The 25,867-nt window shown below is 37.9% G+C and overlaps 1 protein-coding gene across 1 annotated transcript; it reads left to right on the top strand.

Moving 5' to 3' along the window:
* The first annotated feature begins 366 nt into the window (after positions 1–366).
* Positions 367–1,519, top strand: LOC140839092 (uncharacterized). The gene is made up of 4 exons (XM_073205725.1): positions 367–423; positions 528–1,051; positions 1,166–1,407; positions 1,500–1,519. The coding sequence occupies exons 1-4, from the start codon at positions 367–369 to the stop codon at positions 1,517–1,519; spliced, it is 843 nt and encodes a 280-aa protein (XP_073061826.1).
* Positions 1,520–25,867: the final 24,348 nt, after the last annotated feature.

The following is a 25,867-nucleotide window of genomic DNA, read 5'->3' on the forward strand; positions in this document are numbered from 1 at the left end:
AAAACAATATTTGATTCCGCTGTTATTTTAAAATTAAAATTATTTACATGTTTATTTTATAAATGAGGCAAGATAATTATTTATTTAGAAAAATTTTTATAATTCCGCAAAAATACGAATACGAAATACGGGCCTTTATAGTTGGTATCAGAGCATATGATCTTGTAAAGGGTTGTACTACTACTGCTCTCGAGAAGGTCATGAAGTCACGTCTTCGGTCTGTAAGTTTTACGATTACGCTTTTATTTTAAAGCCTGAAATATTTTTACATCATGATTGCATGAAAGATTTTATGTCAAGATTACGATTATGCAGTATTTATTTAAATATAAAGAAAATAGTGGAAATTATGCATGTTGGTTACGTATGGGTTATAATTATGGAACAGCATGCCTCCTAGACGCATTATTGATCGCACGGGAGGTGATGAGCATCGTCATGAGGACGAGGAGACAGATTTACCACCACCCCCTCCACCAGACATGAATTCCCAGATGCTAGCTGGGATGACTCATTTCTTCGCACAGTTTGCGGGGAGCAATGCAGTGGGAGCCAGACAGACGGGGCCGGAGGCTATCTATGAGCGGTTCATGAAGATGCGACCAAAGGAGTTCTTAGGGACGTCAGATCCTATGGCTGCCGAGGGCTGGATTAAGTCCCTTGAGGTTATTTTCGAGTTCATGGGGCTCGAAGATGGAGATAGGGTTCGTTGTGCGACTTATCTATTTGGAGGAGAAGCTCGCCTGTGGTGGGAAGGAGCATTTGTAGCTTTGGATTTGGCTTCTTTTAGCTGGACGCGTTTCATAGAGGTATTCTACTCTAAATATTTTACAGAAGAGGTGCACTCCAGGTTGACCACGGAGTTCATGACCTCGAGGCAGGGAGACTTGACTGTTACGGAGTTTATCCGTAAGTTCGAGAGGGGATGTCATTTTGTACCCTTAATTGCTAATGATGCTGGAGCCAAATTGAGGCCGATCTTACGCCGTGATGTTAGGGTGGCTGGCCCTACTACCTATGATGTTGCTGTTTCCAGAGCTCTAGCGGCAGAGTAAGACCAGAATGATATTGAGCGCAATCGCCAGGGTAAACGACCATTTCAGGCACCACACCTTCCTCCTCAGCAGCATCATCAGAATAAGAGACATTTCCACGTTCCACACAGGAACAGAGGGCCGCAGCAGCAACAGCAGGGACGAGCATTCCCGAGGACAGTGGAGTACCCAGTCTGTGAGAATTGCTCACGTCGTCATGCTGGGACTTGTATGTATGGTTCGGAAAAGTGTTACAAATGTGGTAGTACTGACCACATATTGAAGAATTGCCCTCAGAATAATCTGCCTACCCAAGGCAAAGTTTTTGCTCTCCATGCTGTGGAGACCAACCCGGAGACGATGCTCATGACAGGTATCCTAAATCTTTAATTTTATTTGAAGTTTAATGTTTTGGGATAAGATTTTGAACTTAGAATTTACGATAGGATTGCATGTTCTAATCAGTGTTAGCTACGGGAATTTAGGTTAAAATAACTTTGACCTTTGCATGTCTATAAGCATAGTCCTTGTAAAACTATTGGGTTTAGCATAATATTCCAATCTTTCAGGGAGAATCTTTATAGCCGGTTCAGCTACGAAAGCCTTGATAGATTCAGGGGCTATTCATTCATTCATTTCAGAAACCATGGCAAATTCTCTCAAGATCAAGACAAATGGGCTAGACATAGCGTATTCAGTAGCATTGCCTTCTGGAGAAGAGATGACAGCTACTAATGTGATCCGAGATATAGACCTTGAACTTCATGGTAATCTTGTGTATGCGGATCTTATCGTTCTGCCGATGCCAGAATTTGATATCATTCTGGGGATGGACTTGCTATTGAGGAACATAGTTTTTATTGATTTCCAGCAGAGATATGTTCTAGTCCGACCGCCTGGGATGGAACAATTCTTATTCAAACCGGACAGGTATTTTGATTTACCGCGTATAATACCTTGTGTCCAGGCTAGGAAACTCATGTATCGAGGGTGCCGAGCATTTTTAGCTACTCTTGTATCTGTTCCCGAGACGCCCAAATAGTCAGCATCCGATGTTCCTATTGTCCGGGACTTTCTAGACGTTTTTCTTGATGACGTATCTGGTTTACCACCTGTGCGAGAGGTGGAATTTTCTATTGAGCTTATGCCAGGTACCACATCGATATCGAAAGCACCATACCGATTAGCACCGACAGAGATGACAGAACTCAAGAAACAGATTCAGGAACTTCTTGACGAGGAGTTCATTCGCCCGAGCTTTTCGCCATGGGGCACACCGGTCTTGTTTGTGAAGAAAACGGATGGTTCGATGAGGCTCTGCATTGATTACCGGGAGTTGAACAGAGTCAGGGTGAAGAACAAATACCCACTCCCGAGGATTGAAGACTTATTTGATCAGTTGCAGGGAGCTTCAGTATTCTCCAAGATTGATCTGCGTTCTGGTTATCATCAGCTGAGAATGAAAGACGTCGATGTTCTTAAGACTGCTTTCAGGACTCGTTATGGACACTTCGAGTTCCTTGTGATGCCGTTTGGTTTGACGAATGTGCCAGCGATCTTCATGGATCTCATGAATCGCGTATTTCAGCCATATCTTGATCAGTTGGTGATAATATTCATAGACGATATTCTCATTTACTCAAAGAATCAAGAGGATCATAGCAGACATCTAACCACAGTACTGCAGACCTTGCAAAAGCACAAGTTATTCGTGAAGTTCAGTAAGTGCGAGTTATGGTTAGAGAAGGTGGCGTTCTTAGGCCACGTCGTTTGTAGCAGTGGTATTGAGGTAGACCCAGCAAAAGTTGCAGCAGTCAGAGATTGGGTTGTGCCGCAAAATGCATCAGAGATCCGTAGTTTCCTTGGGCTAGCGGGATACTATCGAAAGTTTATTCAGGGATTCTCCTCCATTTCAGTTCCACTCACGTCGTTGACAAAGAAGAATGCTAAGTATGTGTGGAGCGAGGAGTGACAGAAGAGCTTCGATTCTTTGAAGCAAGCTCTTATTTCATCACCAGTGTTGGCCATGCCGTCAGGATCCGGAGATTTTTTTCTGTATATCGATGCTTCGAAACTCGGTTTAGGCGCAGTATTGATGCAGCATGGGTAGGTGAAGATTCAGGAGAAGAATTATCCTACCCATGATCTAGAGTTGGCAGCCGTAGTATTTGCATTGAAGATTTGGAGGCATTATTTGTACGGAGAGAAGTGCCAGATCTTTACCAACCACACAAGTCTCAAATACTTCTTTACACAGAAAGAATTGAATATGCGGCAGAGGCATTGGTTAGAGCTAGTGGAGGACTATGACTGTGACATTAGCTATCATCCTGGCAAAGCTGATGTAGTTGCCGATGCGTTGAGCAGGAAAGTTGCAATGATGGCTCATTTGGTGATTTCGAGACCTCTTCAGTTTGAGATGCAGAGGTTTGATCTAGAGACATATCTTCGAGGTAGAGTTCCTCGCCTATCTACTTTGACGATTCAGTCTTCTCTTCTAGACCGTATTCGCTGTGGACAGTTAGCAGACGAACAGTTAGCTAAGTGGAAGCAGAGAGATGAAGCCAAGGGCAGTATCCTGTATACAGTCAGAGACGGTATTGTGAGATATCGAGATAGAATATGGGTTCCTAATAGCGATTCTATTTGAGAGGATATCTTATCTGAGGCCCATATGTCGTCGTACTCTATTCATCCAGGGAGTACGAAGATGTACAAAGATCTACAGTTATTATATTGGTGGCCTGGAATGAAGAAGGATATCAGACGTTTTGTATCCGAGTGTCTGACGTGTCAGCTAGTGTAATGCCCAAGATTTTATATCATGTTAATCTGAGATTATTGATTATTAGTGGACACGATTATAACCCGGACCATTTTGAGATTAATTTGAGAAGACTAAATTGTTGGGCGAAGATGGCGCGCCCGGGCGGAAGTTTTTAACCGCCCGAGCGCGAGTGCCTAGTGGAAGAGGGCCGAGAGTTACTCGCCCGGGCGGAAGTTTGTGCTCGCCCGAGCGAGACTGCTTGAATTTGCGAGGGCCGAGAGTTACTCGCCCGGGTGGAAACTTATGTCCGCCCGAGCGAGAGACGTGTTCGGTGAAAGAATGGGCCACGTCGTGTAATGCATGCAAGGTATATATATATATATATGTATATCTTTGCTTCAGAAACGAGAAAATGAAGGGAAATCGAAGGCTTCGGAGGAAAATAGCTTTTGATTTCAGAATTTGATTTACGATCAATCCGTCTGTTAGATTTTAAATCCGACTTCGGTACCGAGCTCCTATCGACGTAGGCTACAACTGGACGTAAGTTTTACTACGTTTTGACATGTTTTGAAATTATGATGTTGTTAGAATTGAATACACGTCATATATGTTATTTTTGACATGTTAGACAGCGTAGAATCGAAGTCAGATTAAGAAACGGACTGAATATGGAATTGTTATGATTTTCAGAATGAAATTGAATGAGATGTGATATCAGATTTGTACAGGGATTGATTATAAATTATTAGAACTGGTATATACTGGTTTGGTATCGCCGGTATCGCAAGAATGTACGGTTGTACCGTCAGAATTTGATAAAACAGAGATTTTGTGATTTGATTAGAATATTGATACAGAATATATTGATATGTCATTGCCAGATTGAGTATTGACAGACCTTGTGTTCGAGACTTCGACAGATTCAGAAAGACAGCAAGAAAGGTATAAATTAATGTTGAGTTGGGATTGCACAACTCAAGTTAGGTTTGACTTGAGTTTCCCTAAATCACATACTTTATTTTATAGCATTGATATTTGCAGATTATCATATGGATATGTTAATGTATTGACTTAGAACAAAGTCAGAGTCCGAGTCTAGGGCAGACAGCCTAGCTAGGGCAGAACCGCCGAGTCTTTCTCAGACCCGATAAGACTCTAGACTTACGGTTTATCGACGAGCTTCAGATGTAGATCGACGTCTATCTCAGACACACTCAATACAGCATACCAAAGTCTAAATTAGATTGGGATCCCTAGATTTGAGATAAGATAAGATTAGATCATGAGTCATTAATTCATGTAATCAGATTAGATACATGTTTTGATGTTTGTTTATGCTTTTATATATGTTTTATATGATTGCATTTAATACATTGTTTATACTGGGATATTTATATCTCACCGGAGTTATCCGGCTGTTGTCTTGTTTGTATGTGTGCATGACAACAGGTGGGACAGGTACAGGGTCACAGAGGTGAAGACAGATCGAGATTAGAGTGGTGATACCGGACTTGGACTAGAACTAGGGTTTAAACACTTGATAGTAGTTGTTGAACCTGAGTATGTATGATTGTATATTTTATCAGATTTATACTTTTATACTGATATGTATAGGAGTTTGATTCCATTACCTTCCGCATTTTAAAAAAAAAAAATTTAGACCCTGTTTATTATAATTGATTAATTAGTCCCAATCATGATTAAAAAGATGATTAGCGTCCGGGTCCCCACATCAGGTGGTATCAGAGCGATAGATCCTTTAGATTGAGATAGAAAGGCTAGTGAGCGGGGTAGATTGAGGTTTTCTTTCCTGCTTTTGAATGCTAGCATGTCTTACTGCTTTATTACATGTTACTAGTTTATCTGATTTTATATAGTGATATGTTTTATTGAAATTGGATCAGTACTGATTCTAGATCAGCAGTAAGATGATCAGAAGAGGATTGAAACAGAATTGTTGTATCTGTTACTAATCTATTTGATTACTAGATATGCCTCCGAGACGAGTACCAGAACAGGGAAGTACATCAAATCCTCCAATGGATGTCACTCCAACTCCAATGGAAACGTTACTGAAACGATTTCAATCATTTCATCCGCCGACCTTGAAAGGCACAGAGAACGCTGTGGAATGCGAGAGTTGGCTCGATGATATAGAGATGTTGTTCGAATCCTTGGAGTATACGGATGAGAAGAGAGTGAAATTAATTGGACATCAGCTGCACGATGTTGCTAAGGACTGGTGGATCACGAGAAAGAGAGCCATGGAGCATAGAGGTACGATGATTACCTGGAATATATTTAGAACTGAATTCTATCAACGATTCTTTCCAGTGTCGTACCGGAAGGATAAGGGGGTGGAGTTTGCCAATCTAAAGCAAGGACCGATGAACATAGAAGAATACGTGTCAAAGTTCTCCTCCTTGCTGAAATTTGCTCCACATGTGGCTGACAGCGAAGAAGCTACTGCTGACCAGTTCATCAATGGCTTGAACCCCGACGTTTTCACATTGGTGAACACATGGCGACCCGATAATTTTACTGATGCTCTTAACAGAGCCAAGGGAGCACAAGCCGGTCTGATGAGACAGAAAGGGGCTTCATTGGTGCCTCCAGCACCGAGACCACAGCAACCACCTCCCAAATTTGAGAGTGGCAGCAGTAGTGGAGGAAAGAAAGAATTTTTAAAAGCCAGGGGAAAGCAATTCAAGAAATCTGGCAGTAGTTCTTCCAGCTCCGGTGGTTCCAGACTGAGCCAGAGTTACACTGGAGTTTATTGCAAGACTTGCGGAGGAAGACATGCTACTGAGCAATGCCAGGGAGTGACTGGTAGTTGCAATTTCTCTAAACAGCCGGGACACTTTGCTAAAGTGTGTCCACAGAAAGGTTTGCAGAGAGCTCAGGGGGCCGAGTCATCGGGATCAGCAGCACAGACTGAGAGACGATCAGCTGTTGTTCATACATTTCAGCCAGCGCCAGCTCAGTCACAGCAGAGGCCAGGAGGAAGTCAGACAGTTGGTCAGCCTCCGAGACAGCAAGCCAGAGTCTTCGCTTTGACAGAAGAGCAGGCCCAGGAAGCACCAGATGACGTCGTGGCAGGTAACTGTTCTTTATGTGGTTATCCTGCTTACGTATTAATTGATACCGGTACTTCACACACATTTATTTCTGAACTATTTGCATTAAGTCATGCATTTCCTGTAGAGTCTTTAGCTACTGTAGTGTCTGTCTCTTCGCCTTTGGGGACGGGTTTGATATCCGTGAATACGGTTAAACATTGTATGCTACAGTATGACGGGCATGAGATTGAGTTAGATTGCATCGTACTTGGATTGTCTGATTTTGACTGTATTATCGGTATTGATATGCTGACCAAGTACAGAGCGACAATTGATTGTTTCCACAAGATAGTGAGATTCAGACCAGATATGGCTGAAGAGTGGAAATTTTACGGTAAGGGTTCTAGATCGAGAATTCCTTTAATATCCGTATTATCTATGACTCGATTGTTACAGAAAGGAGTAGAAGGATTCCTTGTATATTCAGTAGAATTACTGAAGTCGAGTCCAGCATTGGCAGATCTGCCAGTGGTACGTGAGTTTGCTGACGTCTTCCCAGATGAGATCCCGGGATTACCTCCAATTAGAGAGATAGACTTCAGCATTGAACTGATGCCAGGTACAGTACCGATTTCTAGAGCTCCGTACAGAATGGCACCAGTTGAACTGAAAGAATTGAAAGATCAGCTGGAAGATTTACTGGCCAAGGGGTACATCAGACCGAGTGTTTCTCCTTGGGGCGCTCCAGTATTATTCGTAAGAAAGAAAGATGGTACGATGAGACTCTGTATCGACTATCGGCAACTGAACAAGGCAACGGTAAAGAATAAATATCCTTTGCCTCGTATAGATGATTTATTCGATCAATTGCAGGGTTCTTCAGTATATTCCAAGATCGATTTGAGATCGGGATATCATCAGCTGAGAGTCAGAGATTCTGATATCTCAAAGACGGCATTCAGAACCAGGTATGGACACTATGAATTTATTGTCATGTCGTTTGGTCTGACGAATGTTCCAGCTGTATTCATGGGATTGATGAACCGTATCTTCCAGAAATATCTCGATGATTTTGTGATTATTTTCATCGACGATATTTTGATTTATTCAAAGAATATGAGTGAGCATGCTGAGCATCTAAGAACTATATTGCGAATTTTAAGAGCTGAGAAATTATATGCTAAACTGTCGAAATGTGAGTTTTGGCTGAGACAAGTAGTATTTCTGGGTCATATTATATCGGGAGATGGTATATCAGTTGATCCCAGTAAAGTAGAAGCCGTGATTTCTTGGCCAAGACCGACATCAGTACCTGAAATTCGCAGTTTTATGGGTTTAGCAGGATATTACCATCGTTTCATTAAAGATTTCTCGAGTATAGCTAAACCAATTACTCAGCTGACTCAGAAGAATGCTCCATTTGTTTGGTCTGAAGAATGTGATACCAGTTTTCTGGAGTTGAAGAAGAGGTTGACCAGTGCACCGGTGTTGACTATTCCATCCGGTACTGGTGATTTTGTGGTTTATGGCGACGCTTCTCACAGAGGGTTGGGATGTGTGTTGATGCAACGAGGGCATGTTATCGCTTATGCCTCAAGACATCTTAAACCACATGAGACCCGTTATCCAATTCATGACCTAGAATTGGCAGCCATTGTCTTTGCATTAAAGATATGGCGACATTATCTTTACAGTGAAAAGTTTGAGATATATTCTGATCATAAGAGTTTGAAATATCTGTTTTCACAATCTGAATTGAATATGAGACAACGAAGATGGCTTGATTTGCTTAAAGATTTTGATTGTGAAATCAAATACTATCCAGGAAAGTCTAATGCAGCAGCTGATGCATTGAGTCGAAAGGTATGTTCTTTATCCTTATCGACGATTGGTGTTTCAAATTTGATAGAAGACTGCTGTTTGTCTGGATTAGAATTTGAAACAGATTATAGACCGTTGAGACTTTTTACGGTACAAGTAGAACCAGAGCTGATTATGAGAATTAAGGCAGCTCAGAAAGTTGATCAGAATGTACAGAAATCAATATCGATGGTTAGAGCAGGACATCGATCAGAGTATCAGGTACGTGATAACGTTTTATACGTGAATAATCGTCTAGTTGTGCCGAATGTTCCAGATTTGAGACGACAGATATTGTCAGAAGCGCACAATCGATTTAGTATTCATCCTGGTGGCAGAAAGATGTATAACGATTTAAAAAGACAGTTCTGGTGGAAACAAATGAAGACTGACATTGCCGAATTTGTTTCCAGATGTCTGAATTGCCAGCAGGTGAAGGCAGAAAGAAATAAACCAGGAAGATTATTACAGAGTTTGTCCATTTCTGAGTGAAAATGGGATCACATTTCCATGGACTTTGTGACGCAGTTGCCGCGTTTCTCCAGAGGTTGTGATGCGATTTGGGTCGTGATTGACAGATTAACCAAATCCGCATGTTTTATTCCGTACAAGATGACGTACAGATTTGACCAGATGGCAGAGATCTATGTCAGAGAAGTGGTCAGATTGCATGGGATGCCGAAGTCGATTGTATCAGATCGTGATCCTCGATTTACTTCGCACTTCTGGCAGAGTTTGCAGCAGGCTCTCGGTACGAAGTTACATCTGAGTACCGCATATCATCCACAGACCGACGGACAGTCAGAGCGGACTATCCAGACATTGGAAGATATGCTGAGAGCAGTAGTGCTAGATTTTAGCACTAATTGGCAAGATGCATTGCCTCTTCGCGAGTTTTCGTACAACAACAGCTATCAGACGAGCATTGAGATGGCACCATTTGAAGCGTTGTACGGAAAGAAGTGTAGATCCCCTCTATATTGGGATGATATCTGTAAGGCCCGAGATAATAAAGATGATATTATTTTAATCCGAGAGTATATAATTGGAAACTTTTGGAGTGTTGAATTATATTACAAGATGTTTGCAATTATTTAGGATTGAAATTGAATTAAAAATAGTTTTGAGGACCAATTTGCAAATAGTGAAAAGTTGAGGGACTAAAGTGCAATTAATGGGATTTGAGTGGACACTTGTCTTGCCATGCTTGAGTTATATATATAAGTTTCAATTTCTTTCAATTGTCCAGAGAAGAATCGAGAAAGCTTAAAGGAATTTGTCAAGTTTTCTTTCAAGCTTTAAATTGGGATTTTGAATGATCCGTTTATCAGAATTTAAATCCAGACACAGTACCGTACTCCTCTCGACGAGAGCTACAACTGGACGTAAGTTTTATTGAGTTCGGTTATCATTTGAAAAGATGATGTTGTAGGAATTTGATATAATTCATATATGATGTTCTTGACATGTTAGACATCGTAGAACCGAAGTCAGATCAGGAAACAGATTGATTCTGGAATTGTTATGATTTTTCAGATTATATTAATTGAAATTGAATAGATTTGGATTATAAACTGATTACAAATCGTATCGAATATGGGTTATGATTTGTAATTAATATCTGGTGATATGGTATTGACGGAAATACTGAGATTTTGTCGTTATGCCGCTGATTTGAGTTAATTCAGATTAATCAGATTCAGAGTTGAATTGAGAATGGAATATTGATATTATGATTCTCGATATATCGTTTCAGATTTAAAGAGACAGTCTTGAGTTCAGAACTGATATTGATATTGTGCCTGTTTTATATTGTCATTTCCAGATTGAGAATGGACCGAGATAGAGTCGGGACTTCTTCTTCTTCTGAGTGAGAAGATAAAGGTATAAATTAATGTTGAGTTGGGATTGCACAACTCGAGTGAGGTTTGACTCGAGTTTCCCTAAATCACATACTTTACCTTATTGCATTGATATTTGCATTAAGTTGATTAATATACTTGTTCTCTTGATATTAGATGACAGGTATTAGACGAGTTATCTTGTGACAGAAGTGCCGGATAGTGGTGGTATTGCCACGGCACATTGCACGATGTCTCAAGATAGGATATTGACGATAGAGCTACAGTCCTTGACGGTTAGGTCAGGACACTGGATGTTTGGTTATATCGAGTAATGGAATCTATTACGGAATTCGATATAGGAACACCATACTTGGTTATATCGAGTAAAGGGTATTGGAATTCTTCTATTACGGAATTCGATATAGGAATACCAGGGCACTGGTTATATCGAGTAATAGAGATTATGGTTCCATCCTTTACGGAATTCGATATAGGAATACCACATCTGAAAACCGGGATCCCTAGACTAGGATTGAGTCTAGTCTAAAATGTAGAGTCACTAGCCTGAGTGACAGCTAGATTGAGTGGTATTGATTAATACTGATTATGTTCCTGATATTGGTACATGTCTGGAATAAGAATTATTCTTGATATTGATTATGTTCCTGATATTGGTACATGTTTAGAATAGAAGAAATTATTCTTGATATTGATCATGTTCCAGATGTTGGTCCATGTTTAGAATAGGAGTTATTCTTGATATTGATTATGTTCCTGATATTGGTACATGTCTAGAATAGGAATTATTCTTGATATTGAATTATGTTCCTGATATTGGTACATGTTTAGAATAGGAATTATTCTTGATATTGATTTATGTTCCTGATATTGGTACATGCTTAGAATAGGATTTATTCTAGAGATTGAATTATGTTCCTGATTAGGGTACATGTTTAGAATATGATTTATGCTTGTTATTGATTTATATCATGAGGTTGATATAGGATATGATTTTTGTTATATGCTCTTATATGATTTATATGATTGCATGTATACATGATTTATACTGAGAATGTAATTCTCACCGGAGTTATCCGGCTGTTGTCTTGTTTGTATGTGTGCATGGCAACAGGTGGGCTAGAATCAGGGTCGTGAAGAGAATGAGGCTGGACTAGATAGCGTGGAGATCCGGGCTTCAGAAGCAACTTAGGATTCAGTACTGATATGTAGTTGAACCTAGTTGAATTATGGTAGATCCTACAATAATTGTATATTATGTATGTTATGTAATTTGAATTTAATTACATTATGTTTCCGCTGTGTATTTTAAAAAAAATAAAAAATAAAAAATTTAGACCCTGTTTATTATGAATGATTAAATATTCCTAATGATGATTAAGGAATGGATTAGCGTCCGGGTCCCCACAATATCTCTGAAGTTCCTGCAATTGGACCAGATATGATCAGAGATATGACAGAAAAAGTGAAGCTAATTCGGAAGAAAATGAAGGCAGCGCAAGACAGACAGGCCAAATATGCCAATGCTCGACGTAGACCATTGGTATTTGAGGTTGGAGACCGAGTATTTTTGAAGATCTCACCTTTCAGAGGAGTTGTCAGATTTGGCAAGAAAGGGAAATTGTCTCCACGATATATTGGGCCTTATGAGATTCTCGAGAAGATAGGAGATCGTGCCTATCGACTCGCTTTACCGCCTTCATTATCTGGGATACATGATGTCTTTCATGTATCGTTATTAAGGAAATTCCTTCCTGATGCTTCACATGCTATACAACCAGCCGAGGCCGAGCTTGATGAATCTCTGAGCTATGTTGAAAAACCGATTCAGATTATCGATCGTAAAGAAAAGCAACTCAGAACGAAGATGATTCCACTTGTGAAAGTACAATGGACTCGTCATGGTATATAAGAAGCAACCTGGGAAACTGAATCAGATATGAGACAAGAATTCCCAGAGTTATTTCGATGATGTAAATTCGCATACAGTTTTGTATATATACTCCTTGTTGATACGAATAAAATACTTGTGATTTCGAGGACGAAATCGTATCTTAGGAGGGGAGAAATGTAATGCCCAAGATTTTATATCATGTTAATATGAGATTATTGATTATTAGTGGACACGATTATAACCCGGACCATTTTGAGATTAATTTGAGAAGACTAAATTGTTGGGCGAAGATGGCGCGCCCGGGCGGAAGTTTTTAACCGCCCGAGCGCGAGTGCCTAGTGGAATAGGGCCGAGAGTTACTCGCCCGGGCGGAAGTTTGTGCTCGCCCGAGCGAGACTGCTTGAATTTGCGAGGGCCGAGAGTTACTCGCCCGGGCGGAAACTTATGTCCGCCCGAGCGAGAGACGTGTTCGGTGAAAGAATGGGCCACGTCGTGTAATGCATGCAAGGTATATATATATATATATATGTATATCTTTGCTTCAGAAACGAGAAAATGAAGGGAAATCGAAGGCTTCGGAGGAAAATAGCTTTTGATTTCAGAATTTGATTTACGATCAATCCGTCTTTTAGATTTTAAATCCGACTTCGGTACTGAGCTCCTATCGACGTAGGCTACAACTGGACGTAAGTTTTACTACGTTTTGACATGTTTTGAAATTATGATGTTGTTAGAATTGAATACACGTCATATATGTTATTCTTGACATGTTAGACAGCGTAGAATCGAAGTCAGATTAAGAAACGGACTGAATATGGAATTGTTATGATTTTCAGAATGAAATTGAATGAGATGTGATATCAGATTTGTACAGGGATTGATTATAAATTATTAGAACTGGTATATACTGGTTTGGTATCGCCGGTATCGCAAGATTGTACGGTTGTACCGTCAGAATTTGGTAAAACAGAGATGTTGTGATTTGATTAGAATATTGATACAGAATATATTGATATGTCATTGCCAGATTGAGTATTGACAGACCTTGTGTTCGAGACTTCGACAGATTCAGAAAGACAGCAAGAAAGGTATAAATTAATGTTGAGTTGTGATTGCACAACTTAAGTTAGGTTTGACTTGAGTTTCCCTAAATCACATACTTTATTTTATAGCATTGATATTTGCAGATTATCAGATGGATATGTTAATGTATTGACTTAGAACAGAGTCAGAGTCCGAGTCTAGGGCAGACAGCCTAGCTAGGGCAGAACCGCCGAGTCTTTCTCAGACCCGATAAGACTCTACACTTACGGTGTATCGACGAGCTTCAGATGTAGATCGACGTCTATCTCAGACACACTCGATACAGCATACCAAAGTCTAAATTAGATTGGGATCCCTAGATTTGAGATAAGATAAGATTAGATCATGAGTCATTAATTCATGTAATCAGATTAGATACATGTTTTGATGTTTGTTTATGCTTTTATATATGTTTTATATGATTGCAATTAATACATTGTTTATACTGGGATATTTATATCTCACCGGAGTTATCCGGCTGTTGTCTTGTTTGTATGTGTGCATGACAACAGGTGGGACAGGTACAGGGTCACAGAGGTGAAGACAGATCGAGATTAGAGTGGTGATACCGGACTTGGACTAGAGCTAGGGTTTAAACACTTGATAGTAGTTGTTGAACCTGAGTATGTATGATTGTATATTTTATCAGATTTATACTTTTATACTGATATGTATAGGAGTTTGATTCCATTACCTTCCGCATTTTAAAAAAAAAAAAATTTAGACCCTGTTTATTATAATTGATTAATTAGTCCCAATCATGATTAAAAAGATGATTAGCGTCCTAGGTCCCCACAGCTAGTGAAAGCGGAACATCAGAGACCAGCAGGTATGCTCAAGCCTCTTCCTATTCCCGAATGGAAGTGGGAGATGTCACCATGGACTTCGTTGTCGGTCTGCCGAAGTCAGTCAGAGGGTCTAATGCTATATGGGTGATTGTTGATCGTCTTACGAAATCAGCTCATTTCTTGCCTATTAAGACGAATTTCTCCATGATCCAGTATGCAGAGTTGTATATCCAGGAGATTGTCAGACTTCATGGTATTCCCATTTCTATAGTGTCTGACCGAGATCCTAGATTCACTTCATCATTTTGGAAGAGTCTACATTCAGCTATGAGTACAAAGTTGTTGTTTAGCACAGCTTTCCACCCACAGACAGATGGTCAGTCTGAGAGAGTTATCCAGGTTTTGGAGGATCTTCTTCGTGCATGTGTTCTTGATTTCTCTGGGAGTTGGGAATCAAAGCTACCGTTGGTGGAGTTTACCTATAACAACAGTTTTCAGTCGTCTATAGGTATGACTCAATATGAGCACTGTACGGTCGTAAGTGTAGATCGCCTATTCATTGGGATGAAGTAGGGGAGAGAGCAGAATTGGGTCCGGAGATTATGCAGCAGGCTGCGGATGTAGTATTCAAGATGCGTGATAGGATGATGACTGCTCAGAGTAGACAGAAGAGTTATGCAGATCAGAGGAGGAGAGATTTAGAGTTTGCTGTTGGTGACCATGTTTTCGTGAAGATTGCACCGATGAAAGGTTTCATGCGGTTTGGGAAGAAATGAAAGCTCAGTCCGAGATTCATTGGACCATTTGAGATCATCGACAGAGTTGGGACATTAGCTTATCGTGTTTCTCTTCCGCCGAATCTAGCCGGAGTACACAACGTGTTTCACGTCTCCATGTTCAGGAAGTATATGGCGAATCCATCGCATGTCTTGAACTTTGAACCGTTACAACTCACTCCGAACTTGTCTTATGAAGAAAGACCAGTGCAAAATTTAGACAGACAGGAGAAAAAACTTCGGAACAAACTGATCAGGCTAGTGAAAGTCAAATGGCTCAATCATTCGGAGGAGGAAGCTACATGGGAATCTGAGCCAGAGATGAAGAGTCGATATCCAGAGTTCTTCGGTAAGATTTAATTTCGGGGACGAAATTTCTGTAAAGGGGGGAGATTTGTAGAACCCGAAAAATCAGATTGTGTATAAATCATGCATAATTTCTATTATTTAAATTAAAAATGAATTTTTATGAATATATGAAGTGTTTTATTTATTTTAAAAGTAGATGTTTATGTAAAACCCGTAAATCAGACTATGTATAAGTCATGCATAATTCTAGTATTTAAAAATTAAAATGATTTGGATTTTATGAGTATTTAAATTCTTTTCTTTACATTTATTTATTTTACGCAGTAGTTTAATTGTTACCTTTTCAGTTAAATAAGTGAGGCCGGACTGGAGATGGAGTATTGAGATAAGTTAATAAAGACTTATTTAAGAAGTGGTAACTTAGCATGTTAGTAAATATATTTTAAAAAGTTGACATGCATGCAAGTTATTAAACTTCTATGGTATTTTATTTAATTGTTTTTAAAGCATTAAATGCATGTTTATTTCATTAATTTATGTTTTATTATTTTTATGCATTTTAGGCATAATTCATGCATGATAGGATTTAATTCACGAAATTCATGCATTAGAATTTCTAGATGCATTTCACGTTCAAACGAGGATCGGAGACTGAAGAATTTTCAGGAAAATTATTTTATTATAGGATTTATTTTTATAAATTAAGTTAAGGTATTTTTAAGGGTATTTCTCAAAAATGGGATTTTATTTGGGTATTTTTACTCGCAGGACTTTACTTTTAACAATATGCAAATTTTATCAAATCGGGGGATTTTTAATGGTTCAGCTATTACCTTCAAAACTTTTTCAACACGAAATATTTTTCGGGAGTGTGTTTGGATTTAATGGGCCTGTTTTTAAACTCGTTGGTCTTGAAATCATTTTAAAACCTTTAATTATCAAATTTGACCCATTAATTAATATTTTACCTATATAATTAAGCTACCAAATATTATTAACCCTAAACCTAGTTATTTACTCCCTCACTCAGCCGACACCCCACTAAGAATTCCTCACCAGCTCGAAATTCTCAACAGCAAAGCTCAAGAACCTTCGGCCATTGCAATCATCGCTTAGACCAATTCTCACGGCGTTTTCTCCACTTTCTCCTCGAGCCATTACATCATAAGGCACGCATTGTATCATTTCTTTTGCATCACACTCGTCTAGTATATTACTGAATGTGTTCTTGCATTGAAAGTTTTGATCCAGCCATGAGCATTAAAGATTTACGATATTTACGTGTCTATTTCATTTCCCTCCGTTGTGCTCATGATCTTTCTGAATTTTCGTGTAAGGGGGCTGCTGTATAGATTCATCAGGGAGCTGTTGTTGTCGAGAGGGATGGGGATTAGTAGCTAGAGTCTAAGCTTGATCGATCAAGGTTTGTTTCTTTGAGGGGCCGATCGGTGTTTGTTGTCGGGTATTTCGGTTTGGCAAGATTTAAGGTTTTGGGGCGGGCTGCGATCATGGGCTCGAACCAAGCTGTGTTTCAAACCTTTTAGAGTCTATTAAGATGTTAGGAATTAGCCATGGATGTTTGGTCGAGGAGAAGATCGATCCTAGGGAATTTAGCTTGACCGAGAGAAGATATGCTAGGTTTGGTTGTTTGCTGAGTTTGGCTTGTGCAGCAACATTAGAATTCGGTTAGGCTTGGTTTAGGAGGGTCATTAAGGACTAAACGGTGAGCCTTAAAGGCTGGACACGTGAGGGGATGAGGTGCACCGAATATACAAGGGGTTGGAGACAAGTGTTGGAATATAAGTGTACTAGTGGGGTGTGGCCGAGAGTTTGTTATGTTCTGGAATTTCCAGCCATGGTTTTAGGGACCTAATGACATTGTTTTAGGATAATTATAGTGTTTTTAGGCGTGATAAAAAGTTGGGAAATTTTTGGTTAAGTTTCGGTTCGATTCGGGTTAAAACCGGGACCCCGGTCCAAGTTTTAAAACGAATCAGTTAAGTTGAGAATTGGGCTCTAATTTATGTCTAAGAATGTTTTTAAATATGTTTTGGATTATTTTAAGGAGTTTGGTAAGTTTCGGGTCAATTTTAGAGGTCCAGGGGAAAAACGGTAATTTTTGGGTTCTAGAGGCAAAATAGTCATTTTGCACCCGAGGTGAGATTTTGGTCCTGGCAGCGCCCTGAGCACAAATCATGATATTTTTAAATGTTCATGCATTACTTTTACGATATTTACGCTATTATAATAATTATGGTGCATGCTTAGTTTAAAGGAATTAAGAGAGAAAACGTGAGAAAGTGAAGAGCACTCCGTCTCCGCCGTGTCGCGTCGTTATTTCGTTTGTTTTCTGTCAAAACAAACCAAGGCATGTTTATATCTTCTTTCACTCTTCAATCAAGTCATATAGGTATTTTTAAATATCGCAAGTACATGATTTTAATGCAAGAAGATCGAAATTGTTCCTATTTAATTATGTTGGCTAATTATATTACGTGCATACAAAATATTCATTTTTGAGATTTATGCGATATTGCTTGTGGCCATCTCACTATCATGGGAGCATTATTTTACCCGGTCGCAAGTTACCGGTCATGGGAATAGTGCTCCCATTACCGAGCATTAATTGTTACCGTTTCAGTTAAATAAGTGAAGCCGGACTGGAGATGGAGTATTGAGATAAGTTAATAAAGACTTATTTAAGACCGGTAACTGGCGACCGGGTAAAATAATGCTCCCATGACCGGTAAAAATAAGGTTATAATTATATTACGTGCATAAAATATTAAATGTTTATTTTTGAGATATATGTCATATGTCTTGTGGCCACCTTATGTTTATGGGTTTGGAAGTCGGTAGGCGCAACCGAGGACCTCTCCACCCGATGAATTACGACCGGTTTACGATTATGTATGGGTACGGATATCCAGTCCAAGGGCTGTGGTGATCTCTACCGCCCAGTATACTCTGGTTTAGTCTGATCAGGCACTCACGTTATGATATGGGCCACTTGCATAGAAACATTGTCTCTACCAGAAAATTATGATATGATATGACAGAGCTCTATTGAGCAATGCTTTTACGTATGATTTTCAGATATGCACGTAGATATAATTATTCATGATACGATTTTCACCATACGCTTTACGATACTTTATTTTACGTTGCATACGATTTTATGATATATATTACTTGTTATTCACGATATATACATGTTGAGTCTTTATACTCACTAGACTTGATTGTTGTAGGTACTGATGAGGTCGAGATGGAGGGCGTAGACCAGTGAGCTATCTTGTGGCAGCGGTAGAAAACCCGAGGACCTCATGTTTTGGTTTATGCACCTTTTATTATTCAAACTCAGTTTTAATACGTTGGATTATTTTTAAATTGTTGTTTACATTGGATTATTTTTAAATTGTTGATTGAAAACAATATTTGTTTCTGCTGTTATTTTAAAGTTAAAATTATTTACATGTTTATTTTATAAATGAGGCGAGATAATTATTTATTTATAAAAAATTTTATAATTCCGCAAAAATATGAATAAGAATACGGGCCTTTACATTAAGTTTATTTTCATGTTCTCATGTTAGAATTTGGTCGCAGTGAGCCTGGGAACAATCCAACTCATTCGGTAAAACAGGGTTATAATTATATTACGTGCATAAAATATAAAATGTTATTTTTGAGATATATGCGATATGTATTGTGGCCACCTTACGCTTATGGGATTGCTTCACCCGGTGACTTACGACCGGTTTACGATTACGTATGGGTACGGATATCCAGTCCAAGGGCTGTGATGATCTCTACTGCCCAGTATACTGTGGTTTAGTCTGATCAGACGATTCATGTTATGTTAAGGGCCACTTGCGTTGAACATTATCTCTACAGAAAAATTACGATATAATATGTTATGACAGAGCTCTATCGAGCAAAGCTTTTACGTATGATTTTCAGGTGTGCACGTTTATAATTACTCATGACATGATTTTCACGTTACGCTTTACGAGACGATATGTTTATGATACACGAAATTTTATGATATATTTACTTGTTATTCACGATATATGCATGCTGAGTCTTTAGGCTTACTAGACTTGATTTTTGTAGATACTGATGAGGTCGGGACCGAGGGCGGGGACCAGTGAGCTAGCTTGGGTCGCCAGTAGTAGGAACCCGAGAACCTCATTTTTTATCATTTACTATTTATGCTCAAACTCAGTTTTTACTTTGACGCATTATTTTTAAATTGTGGTTTGAAAACAATATTTGCTTCCGCTGTTACATTAAAACATTAAATCTTTTTAACAGTTTATTTTATGAATGAGGCATGTTACTTATTTAAAAAGAAAAAAAATTTAAATAATTCCGCAAATTTACAAATACGAAATACGGGCCATTACAACGCTGACACTTGAGTAGGTCGAGTCCGGTAGTACATTCCAGAGAGACATTATTTTCCGATTAGCTTGATAGTTAATGTTTTAAAGATTATGTTAATTATTTAATTAGAGATTTTTATACTTTATTTTGAAGTTCAATTTTAAATTTTTAAATGCATGAGGGTTTTAATTAAAGGATTCGAATTTTATAAAGGAAAAAAAATTAATAAGATTTTAAAATTAAAAAGTAGTGAATGTTTCAAATAGACATCTTAATGTCCTTACCAATGAAACATGATGTTTCCTTCACATATTCTAGTCTCAAGCTCAAGGGATTTTATCCTTATTTCACTCAGCTAATTCGACTAGGAATATGTTTAAAATATATGATGCACTTCCTAATGAGTTTTATTACCTTACGTTGAGAGTAAGATCTCATGGTATCTTTTTCATATTCAAAAATTTTATATATGCATCTTACATGAGTATACAAATAAATTAAATGTTATAATAAGATAAAATCGTAAAATATTATTAAAATAAATATTATTTTTACATAATAGTCAATAAAATCAAAGTCAAAAGTTGACTCATTCGACACCTACTATAACAGCAGAAGCCCATTGATGCACACTGTTTCCATGGTTTTCAGCATTGGTAAAAGAAAAGGAAAGCAGTGCTTATTGGTGATCCTCGGGAGTTGAGGAAGATCATGGATCATCGCGATGATTATGATTATTTTAGCCGCACATTTGGCAGTTTTTTTGGATTTTCCATGGCCTGAAATTGAGGGAAAAGGGGATATTCAAGGGGATTTCGTGATGGCAAATAACAAATGATCAGAAGATTATGAGACTACTTCATCCTATACTGCTCGAATAGTCCACTCGTGTGTCCCGAGAAGTTAATCGCTAATTCGATATGGAAAGATATTCAAAAATATATGTATGAAATCTTCAGGTGTGAAGGTTCCAAGCAACCTTGAACATGGAAAACAATCGGAGGAACGACTAGCATTGAAAACAAGCTTACATGGTAGAAAGGCACTATAAAAAATGTTAATTTAGAAAAGCGTCGCTATATTTTCCAGTGGTATTTTGAATTTCGTCGCCAATTTAACGATAGTTTTTGAATTTGAAAACCGTTGACAAATTAGCGACGGTTTAAAATAATCTTTGTTAATTGAATTTTCCCACGATTTCAAAAAATCGTAGGCAATTTACAATGATTTTTAAAATCGTGGGCAAACTAACGACGTTTTTTTTAAACCGTCTCTAAAATTAGCGACAGATGTATTATTCCATCGCAATATTAGCGTCATAATATTAAAAACGTCACATTAATTACATAGCAACAGTTTTTAAAATATCTCTGTAACTAATTGAAACTAAATTTTTATGTATTAAATTACGTCACAATTTTTTTAATTTTTTAAATTAGATTCAAATTAACGACGATTTTTTCAAAAACTATAGCTAATTAGCGATAGTTTTGGGTAATTCGTTGCTCATCAGCGACGGTTTATATATATATATATATATATATATATATATATATATATATATATAACCGTCAAATTTAAATTTAAATCAAAATCAACAATTCTATTGTCAATTTATCGTAAGTTAAAATTGATAGCAACGATAGAACTTAGATATATCATAAGTTGGATAATGAGTTCTTAATCCATGAGTATTGTACTAGTGTAGAACCATATTGATAATTAAAATATTAACTTATTATGTTTGATAAATATTCAAATACATTATAAAAATTTATAAAAATTAAAACATATTGACAATTTTACTTAAATAATCAAATACATTATAACTTAATAAATTATGTTTGATAAATATTCAAATATATTATAAAAAATTTTAAAATAAAAACATATTAAAATTTTAAATAATATAATTTCATTAAAAAATAATTGTGACAAATATTAATTTCATCGATATTCTAAGGACGTGTTTTCAATAAACGTCGTTAATTTCGGGGGCAGAAATTTATTGGTTTTTGAAAATCAGTAAAAAACTGTTTTTTTTTTTTTTTTTGCGGTCAAGAAAAGGATGAATTCGAATTTTGTCGAAACTAAAATCATCAAGAAGATAAAAACTGATAATTCACACACAGTACAAAGATCGGACAAACAAATGCGTCTGCCGGATTTGTCGCGACGATTTTCCAACTTGACAGGCTCTTGAAAGGTTAGCTGAGACGGAAAATGTACAGTAGTTAGTCCTGTTTTAAGGCCATCTCCAATCCATAAATCTATTTTGGTGCAGTTTCTGCATTAAAATAGTGCAGTTTCTGCACCAAATATAACATTCATCTCCAACTCATTTACTTCAAATCTTACACTAAAAAGTATATTCCTAGAATTTTCCATTTGTTTACTATTTATTTATATATTTAACAATATAATTATAATTAATGTTAATATTAGTTATTAAATGTATAATTTTTAAAATTTAGTGATATAATTATAATTATATGTTATAATTACTGATGATTTAGTTTGTTTATCTTTTATTATAATTACATATTCTCGGATCCGATATTTCAAATTATTGATGATTTAGTTTGTTTATCCTTTATTATATTTGCATTTAAATTATCTGAATTCGAATTTGTATTTTTATTTCAACTGTGTTTTCGAATGTTTAAATATTATTCAATAAATTTGTGTGTTAAATGTTTAATTATAAAATTATTTAAAAATATATTTATAAATTTATATAATTAAATATTTTAAATTTTATTATTAAATATCTAATTATTAAAATAATAAAAAAATATTTTTAAATATATCTAATTATTAAATTAATATAATAATAATATCGTATTATTAGATAAATAATATTTATATTCTTAAATATTTATAATTAAAAAAAAAAAAAGTAACTTCTGTGGGGACCCGGACGCTAATCAAGTTCTTAATCATAAATGGGACTAATTAATCAATTGAAAACAGGGTCTAAATTTTTTTTTTTTTTTTAAATGCGGAACGTAGTGAAATCAAACCATATATACATATCAGTATATATATAAAATACCAGTCCTGTATTTCAACATTTATTCAAACTAGGGTTTAAAACTAAAGTCAAGTGTTTAACCCTACATCTAGTCCAAGTCCGGTGCCACCACTCTAATCACGATCTAGCTCTTCATCTCCTCGACCCTGAACCTGTCCCACCTGTTGTCAAGTACACATACAGACAAGACAACAGCCGGATAAACCGGTGAGAATATACTCCCAGTATAAATCAATGAAACATGCAACCATATAAACAATATAAAGCATGTAATCAGGTAACATGAATATGTATCATAATCCGAAACATAAACAATACTCGTAGCTACATCATTTAAGACAGACTCAATCCTAGTCTAGGGATCCCGGTTTCCAGATGTGGTATTCCTATATCGAATTCCGTAAAGGAGGGAACCATAATCTCTATTACTCGATATAACCAGTACCCCGGTATTCCTATATCGAATTCCGTAATAGAAGAATTCCAACCCCTTTACTCGATATAACCAAATATGGTGTTCCTATATCGAATTCCGTAATGGATTCCATTACTCGATATAACCATACATCCAGTGTCCTGACCTATTCGTCATGGACTGTAGCCCTATCGCTAGCATCCTATCTTGTGACATCGTGCAATGTGCCGTGGCGATACCACCACTATCCGGCACGGTGTGTCACAAGACAGTTCGACTAATACCTGTCATCTAAATATCAAGAGCACAAGTATATTAATCAAATAAATGCAAATATCAATGCAATAAATAAAGTATGTGATTTAGGGAAACCCAAGTCCAGCCGACTCAAGTCCATCTCCCAATACCACATTGACTTATACCTTTCTTTGCAGTCTCGGTTTCCCGCTCAGTCAAAGTCCTGACCTCAAGGCCTGTCTGGTACTGACAATATCAACAGTCTCATATCAATATACCATTCAATTCCATAATAATCTGATCAATCTGGATTTAATTCAAAATCACCGGTATAACGGTACAATTCCAATATCCCCGTCTATACCAATTCACTAGATAATAGTTACAATCTATAACTCATATCCAATACAATCTATAATCAATCCATAATCCAAATCTGTCCGGTATCAACTGATTATAATCAGAAAATCATAACAATTCCATAATCAGTCTATTTCTTAATCTGACTTCGATTCTATGATGTCTACTATGTCAAGAACAACATATATGAGTTCCATTCAATTCTGACAATAGCATAATTTCAAAGCATGTCAAAACGTAGCAAAACTTACGTCCAGTTGTAGCCTACGTTGCTAGGAACTCGGTACCGAAGTCAGAATCAAAATCAGACGGACGGATTGATCGCACGATTGAATTTAAGATCAAAAGCTAAACTTTCCCCGAGCTTCCGTTTCTTGTTTCTGAGGATGAATTGCATGTACATATATATATATATATACACGACATGCAGCCAAGCAAGTGGCTCGTCCTTGGCCAACCACGTCTCTCGCTCGGGCGGACATAAGTTTCCGCCCGGGCGAGTAACTCTCGGCCCTCGCAATTCAAGCAGTCTCGCTCGGGCGAGCACAAACTTCCGCCCGAGCGAGTAACTCTCGGCCCTCTTTCAGAATTCCGTCTCGCTCGAGCGGACAAAAACTTCCGCCCGGGCGAGACACTTTCGGCCCACCTCTTGGCTCTTCCTATTTCTTGGTCCGGGTTATAATCGTGTCCACTAATAATTAATAATCTCAGATTAACATGATACAAAATCTTGGGCATTACATTTTTCCCCCCCTAAGATACGATTTCGTCCTCGAAATCACGAGCATTTCATTCGTATCAATAAGGAGTATATACAAACACTGTATAAGAAATTTACATCAGTGAAATAATGCTGGGAATTCCTGTCTCATATCTGATTCAGTCTCCCACGTGGCTTCTTCAACCCCATGACGAGTCCATTGTACTTTCACAAGAGGAATCGTCTTTGTTCTGAGCTGTTTTTCTTTACGATCGATAATCCGGATCGGTTTCTCAACATAACTCAATGTCTCATCCAGCTCAGTCTCGTCTGGTCGAATCACGTGAGAATCATCAGGGAGATATTTCCGCAGCATCGATACATGAAAGACATCATGTATCTCAGATAATGAAGGCGGCAAAGCAAGTCGATAGGCACGATCTCCTATCTTTTCGAGAATCTCATAAGGACCTACATATCGTGGAGACAATTTCCCTTTCTTGCCAAATCTGCTAACACCTCTGAAAGGAGAAATCTTCAGGAATACTCGGTCTCCAGCCTCAAATACCAACGGTCGTCGTCTGATGTTGGCATACTTGGCTTGTCTGTCCTGAGCTGCCTTCATTTTCTTCTGAATCAATTTCACTTTCTCGGTCATATCTCTGATCATCTCAGGTCCAGTCTCAGGAACTTCAGAGATATCATCCCAATACAGAGGGGATCGACATTTCTTTCCGTACAACGCTTCGAATGGTGCCATCTCAATACTCGTCTGATAGCTGTTGTTGTACGAAAACTCACAAAGAGGCAATGCATCTTGCCAAGTAGTGCTAAAATCTAGCACCACTGTTCTCAGCATATCTTCCAGGGTCTGGATAGTTCGCTCTGACTGTCCATCGGTCTGTGGATGATATGCGGTGCTCAAATGTAACTTCGTACCAAGAGCTTGCTGTAAACTCTGCCAGAAGTGGGAAGTAAATCGAGGATCACGATCTGAAACAATCGACTTCGGCACTCCGTGCAATCTAACCACTTCCTTGACATAAATATCAGTCATCTGATCATATCGGTACGTCATCTTGTATGGAATAAAACATGCTGATTTGGTCAATCGATCAATCACGACCCAAATCGCATCACAACCTCGGGAGGATCTCGGCAACTGTGTCACAAAATCCATGGAAATGTGATCCCATTTCCATTCAGGAATGGACAAACTCTGTAACAATCCTCCTGGTTTCTTTCTTTCAGCTTTCACCTGTTGGCAATTCAGACACTTGGCTACAAATTCGGTCAC

Source organism: Primulina eburnea, chromosome 8, assembly GCF_022965805.1.
Source record: "Primulina eburnea isolate SZY01 chromosome 8, ASM2296580v1, whole genome shotgun sequence".
In the NCBI taxonomy this organism is placed as follows: domain Eukaryota; kingdom Viridiplantae; phylum Streptophyta; class Magnoliopsida; order Lamiales; family Gesneriaceae; genus Primulina; species Primulina eburnea.

Bases quoted from the DNA above. Each gene is read 5' to 3' on its own strand.
- LOC140839092 (XM_073205725.1), top strand. From the start codon at position 367: ATGGGTTATAATTATGGAACAGCATGCCTCCTAGACGCATTATTGATC. The intron at 424-527 runs GTGATGAGCATC...TTCTTCGCACAG, and splicing joins CATTATTGATCGCACGGGAG to TTTGCGGGGAGCAATGCAGT. The intron at 1,052-1,165 runs GTAAGACCAGAA...CGTTCCACACAG, and splicing joins TCCAGAGCTCTAGCGGCAGA to GAACAGAGGGCCGCAGCAGC.